The sequence below is a fragment of the Molossus molossus genome, unplaced genomic scaffold (assembly GCF_014108415.1).
Source record: "Molossus molossus isolate mMolMol1 unplaced genomic scaffold, mMolMol1.p scaffold_m16_p_2, whole genome shotgun sequence".
Lineage (NCBI taxonomy): Eukaryota > Metazoa > Chordata > Mammalia > Chiroptera > Molossidae > Molossus > Molossus molossus.
Window position 1 is genome coordinate 106,436,569 of NW_023425355.1, and position 6,000 is coordinate 106,442,568.

At 43.1% G+C, this 6,000-nt stretch overlaps 1 protein-coding gene across 1 annotated transcript in view; it reads right to left on the minus strand.

Moving 5' to 3' along the window:
- RP2 (RP2 activator of ARL3 GTPase) overlaps positions 1-5,536 on the minus strand; it is a 45,811-nt gene extending 40,275 nt beyond the window's left edge. The window contains exon 1 of the mRNA XM_036270632.1: positions 5,259-5,536. Within this exon, the coding sequence (XP_036126525.1) occupies positions 5,259-5,360 (102 nt within the window). The 5' untranslated portion in view covers positions 5,361-5,536. The remainder of the gene's footprint in view (positions 1-5,258) is intronic.
- Positions 5,537-6,000: the final 464 nt, after the last annotated feature.

Consider the following 6,000-nt stretch of genomic DNA (forward strand, 5'->3'; position numbering starts at 1 on the left):
ACATTTCTGACTGCCTCAACCAACAGAATGTGGCAGAAGTAATGCTGCATCACTTAAGAGGCTAGTGAGAAAAAGTCATGTAGCTTCTACCAGTTTCTCTTGGGACACTTGCCCTTGAAACTCAGCCATCATGCTGTGCAGAAGCCCAGATACCTGAAGAGGCCCCTGACCCTCAGCCCCAGCTGAGCACCCAGCTGAAAGCCACCATCAACTTGCCAGTCAGCTCTGTGTTTAAGCCATATTGAAAGCAGATCCTCCAGCCCCTAGTCCAAGCTGTCCCAGCTGATGCCACATAGAGCAGAGAGCCAATCCTGCTAAGCGCTACACAAATTAGAGTTGTGGGAAAAAATAAGTACTTGTCATTATTCTAAGCCATTAAGTTTCGAGGTGGTTTGGTACATAGCAATGGATAACCAGAATACCCTATGTACTTAAAAGGCTAAAAACAGCATCTAGCCCCCTACTCAGTGCAGACACTTCTTTCTAATCTGAATGTTTTCACTAACAGGGAGATCAGTTCCTCACAAAGCCACACTTCCATTTATGAACAACTCCAGGAATTATGATCTGCCTTACATTTTAAGCCCAACTCTCCTTTCCAACCTCTGGTCTATTTCTATCCTCAGAGGTGGCCATTACTATCTAACTAACCCCTCTTCCTCAGGACAGGCCTTTACTTCATTAAATGGTAGAGAAATCTTTAGCACTGTCCCATGTTATAGCCAAGGAACCTGAAATGCACAAACTGGCTGCTTTATCCAAAGTTCCACAACAGACACTGAATAAAATGCAGTTACTTGAATCTCTGGTATTAGGCTTTTGTTTAGTATTATTCCTAGAGAATATGAGACAGATGTAATGGATACAAGATGTGCTGTCTACCTCTCTCTAAATCAATAAATATGTGCAAATATATCTCCAGGAAAAAAAGATGTGCTCAAAATCACCATTTTCATACTTATGCCATCATTTCTATCATCTAGGAATACTGGTATGACAAACTGGAAAATAAAAACTACTTTTCTGTACCACTCCACTCATCATCCCTCTGTTTGTACTTAAATATTTCAACTCAAAAAAGCCAGTCAGGTCTTCAAGGGCAGGCATAATTCTTATCATTTTGATTCTTCCTTGGTGTTTGAGCACATATACATATTGAATAATTTGCCTAGCTATGAGAGGCAGCATACAGATAACAAGTATAAAAGTGTCTCTTTCCAGATGATTAAAACACAGACCTTATGCCCTGGCCGGTTTGGCTCAGAGGTTAGAGCGTTGGCCTGCGGTCCCGAGAGACCCGGGTTCGGTTCCCGCTAAGGGCACGTACCTCGGTTGCAGTTTGTCCCCGGCCCTGGTTGGGTCGTGCGGGTGGCAGCCACTCGATGTGTCCCTTTCACATCGATGTTTCTCTCTCTCTCTCCCTCTCTCTCCTTCCCACTCTATCTGAACAAAAAAATGAAAAAAATGTCCTCCGGTGAGGATAAACACAGACCCTATGATCCAAAAATATTTTTCATCAAATATTTAGTAAATGTAAATTTTTTTTCTTTTTCAAAGCCAGCAGCAATAGAAAATGAACTTCTTATTCTCTTGATTACAGTATCAGTTACCATGACAACTCTTAGTCCCCAAACATTCTTTCTAATTGAGACAATTTCTCCTAGCTCCAGTCCCCTAAGACTGACCCAATTATACAATTCAAAACCCAAAGGGTACCTCTCAATAAAGATACTCTGATTACACAAACTAAGGGAAATTTAAACATGATTTTTTTCTAAGTTGTGAGGAAACTTTTCAGGCAGCACATTTTGTTTTTACACCTAAAGTCTTATAAGCTGAATAGTAATTATCTGATATAATTTTAAAATAGAGTATAACAGTAATGTTATACTCTATGATCACATTATAGAAGCCTTTTAATACAAAAACTATTCTGTTAATATACATGCAACATATCTCATTTATGTTCTATGGGCTGTATTTGCATTCTATTGCTTTTAAGGTACAGTTAAAATTGTCTGAAAGCAAGGAAGACCACGTTAACCTCATTAAAAGCATCATCAGACTAATACAGAACATTTGCACACTAGCCCAAGTTGGCATCATGAGAGGTAAGAAACTAGAAAAAAACTTTAAATCATAAAAATTTGCAGGCTATCATAAATGAGGTACCTTAGAGTGAATTCCCAAGGGGGAAAAAAAAGCAATGGTGAGAAATGTGGTGTCTCCATTATCTTGAAATGTAAGCTGGTAAGTCTCTTTCTCTAATAGTCCAAAAGATATTGTTTTTTTTATTTATTTTTTAATCCTTACCCGAGGATATTTTTCTATTTATCATCAGATAGAGTGGGAGGGAAGGAGAGAGAGGGGGAGAGAGAGAAACATCGGCATGAGAGGATGTGAGAGAGACACATCAACTGGTTGCCTCCCAAACAACCCAGCCAAGGCGAGGTCAAACCGCAACAGAGTTAAGTGCCCTTGACCAGAATCAAACCCACGACTCATTTGTCTACAAGCCCACGCTCTAACTGCTGAGTGAAACTGGCCAGGGCAGTCCAAAAGACTTTAAAACTGGGCTGTGTTTCAGAATCTAATGCTCATTTGTAAAAATTTTGGTTAGTTGAGTTGATCAAGATTTAAACTTTTATTATACACATACCAGAAGCATGAGCTTATTTTACATACCCAATAACATCTCTTACATCTCTATAACTAAAGTACCTAGTAGTGGTCCCAAAGAATGTTCCCTGTAAGCTCAAATAATGTGTACAATTGAAAGTTTACTATATGCTCACTTGGGGGGAAAAGCTTAGATGTTGGTGTCCTCCCTTCTATTTTTCAGTGAGTTTACTTACTTAGCCAAAGAGCAAAAGAAAACAAAAATCACAGAACACACCCACTTATCTAAAAGGAGCAAGATTAATTAACTAACATGTGAGATTCCAACTAACCCAAACATCATGTTAGTAAAGGTTAATTGTAAAACATTTTATTATGAAGTAATGACTCAGAGGGCAACCAAAATTACTCTAAATAAAAAACAAAAGTACTTTAGTTTTGGCCTATGATTTCAAAATAAAAAGCTAAAAAAATAAATACACAGCCTTCTCTATACCAGACAGTTGAAGCTTAAATAGCATTGTTAGAAATACTAAGGCTTAGGACATGAGTCTTTTTTTAGGGGGGGGATCTCTCGTTCTCTTTTTAATTAATTTATTTTTGTTACAAATGTTTCTCCTTTTTCCCCCAGTGACCCCCTTCTCCCAATCCCACCCCCACACCTGTCCCAGCATTGTTATCTATGTCCATGGTTGTGCATACCTGCATATAAGTTCTGTGGTTTATCTCTTCCCTCCTTTTTAAAAAAATCCTCCCTGGAGGATGTTTTTCTGTTTATCATCAGATAGAGTTGGAGAGAAGGAGAAGGAGGAAGGGAGGGAGGGAGGGAGGGAGGGGGAGAGAGAGAGAGAAATATCTATGTGAGAGAGACCCATCAACTGCTTGCCTCAGGCAGGACCCCAGACGAATAGCAACCGAGGTATGTGACCTTGACTAGGTAGGTGCCCTTGACCGGAATCTAACCCTGCAACTCATTGGTCCACAGGCCGATGCTCTAAGCGCTTAGCCAAACCCGACAAGGCAGAAATGAGACTTTTAAAAAGTGCCCACCAAATAAATTTTAAACCATAGTTACAATCTTCTTATACAACAGAAAGCACAGTAATTTCCATTCCTACATTATAAAAATACTGCTACAAGTAGGGGTAAGAGAGAATTAATATACCATGAAACCCAGGAATGATATGAGAAACAGAGGAAGAAATATGGGGCTGAGCAGTCTGCAAAAAGCATCCACATTCTTAAATCTGACACTTGGAGAATCGAGTTCACATGAATAAATTATTCTGGGGATTGGAAATCACACAGGCAGGTCTATGAAATAAAAATATTAACAAGAAATTTACTATAAAGCATTCATGGATAAAGATGTTACATTAACCAAAAAGTTAACTTCATGACACCAATTTTAAAAATTTCCCATTTTGCCCTGGCCAGTTTTGCTAAGCGGTTAAAGCATGAGACCATGGACCAAAGAGTTGCAGGTTCCATTCTGGTCAAGGGCAGGTACGTTGGTTGCAGTTCATCCCCGGCGTGTAGGAGGTAACGAGTGGATGTGTCTCTCTCACCTTGATGTTTCTCTCTCTCCCTCCCTCCCACTCTGTCTGAAAATAAATGAAAAAATATCCTCCGGTGAGGATTTTTTTTTTAAATCTCCCATTTTGTTTGGAAGAAAAAAATTGGTAAATGTATCAAAGTATTTTATTAAACACAAATGGAGAACTATGTAGAAAGAGGAAGCATTATGAAATTTATGACTAAATGTCTTTTGTGCAAGAGTAGTGGACATTTTCAAAGCTTTTCCATTTCTAGCTATATATTAAAGTAAAAATTGGAGCGTTTTCATTCATTTAAAGCAGTAGTAAATACTGCTCGGTTTATGCTGGTTATTTTCACCATACAGTCTTAACATACATTCCAAAACTGATTTAATTTTCATTATTCTTTTTGGGTAATTGGAAGAGGGGAGAAAGCAAAGCTGTAAGTTCAACAGTCCACTTGTGTCAGAAAATTCGGCAGTGGAATAAACCATTAGGTACCAAAGAGACTTACTGGCTAGGGCAAACAAAAGAGGAAACAGCCCCAGAAAGAACATAAGCGGTGAAAGAGATGAGAATCAGTCCCATGTGTAACTCGAGGACTGGACAAAACCCTGCTCGGTGCTGCTGGAGAAATGAGCAGATTTGAGATTGGGGCATTGCCGGCTCTCCTTCTTTCTCTCCAGTCCATCCTGGGACCGAGGGTCAGGATGTGGAGCAGAGGGAAAGCCCCCAGGGGTTTAACTTGGGCATCTACCTGGACAATGTCTAAGACCCCTTCCAGCGTTTCACAGTCCTCTGTAGCGCCCTCTCCAGCACTTTATTTCATAGCTCCCTGGAAAGTCATTAACCAGACTTCAAATATGGGGGGAGTAGAGGGAGGGAGAAAAGGAGGGAGAGGTAGGAGAGACCGAGACGGAGAGAGAGACAGAGACAGAGACAGAGACAGAGACAGAGACAGAGACAGAGAGAGGGAGAGAGAGAGGCAGGCAGGCAGGCAGCTAGCTGTTAGGTCGGTCCCCTCATCCCACCCGGGCCACAAGGGGCCCTTGCGGAGCGTCTCGGGAGGACTGAGACCTTTGGCTACAGGACTCCGGTTACCTTCTCGCGCTGGTCCCAGCTGTACTGCTTCGGGTGTTCCTCCTCGCCCTTGGGCTGCGACTCTTTCTCAGAATTCCGCCTCTTGGAGAAGAAGCAGCCCATGGTCCCGGCCCGTGGGTCTCCTGGCCGCTACTCTGCCGGCCCACTCGCTCAGCACCTCCTGGACTGTGCGTGAACTCCGGGTGCCTGGTTCCCGCAGCTCTTTGGAAACCGCCTCGCGGAACCGCCCAGCAGCCCGCAGCCTCGGTTCGCGGCGAGGCCTAACACCCCAGCTCTTTTTTTCCTCTCAGTCTCCCCGACGACCCGCCACAGGCTATGTCCGCTCAGGGCCGGTGAGCCAATCAAAGCCCCGCGAGCAGCCCTGCGCGGCCTATCCTAAGAGGTCGATTCACACACACAACCAACCAACGCCCGACTCCTGCGCCAGCCCCCAGGGGCGGGCCCGGCCCTTCGGCTCTGGTGCACGCACTGCTGGCCCCGCCCCCAGCTCTGCCCCGCCCTCCTAGGACTCAATGGGACTCTCTAGCTGGGAGTCCCGGCTCCGTAGCCTAATCTTTTTGTCCTTGGTTCTCGGTTTCCAAGTTCGAAGTACGGGAGAGATCCCCAGTCGAACGTTGAACTTCAATTTTATGATGCAAGTGGTGAGGAACAGGAATTGCTGCTGACTCAGTAAGGGGCCCTGAAGTTGGTATTCCTCGCTTCTCTTCTCCCCTTATCACCCATCCTCTGACCCAACATGGTC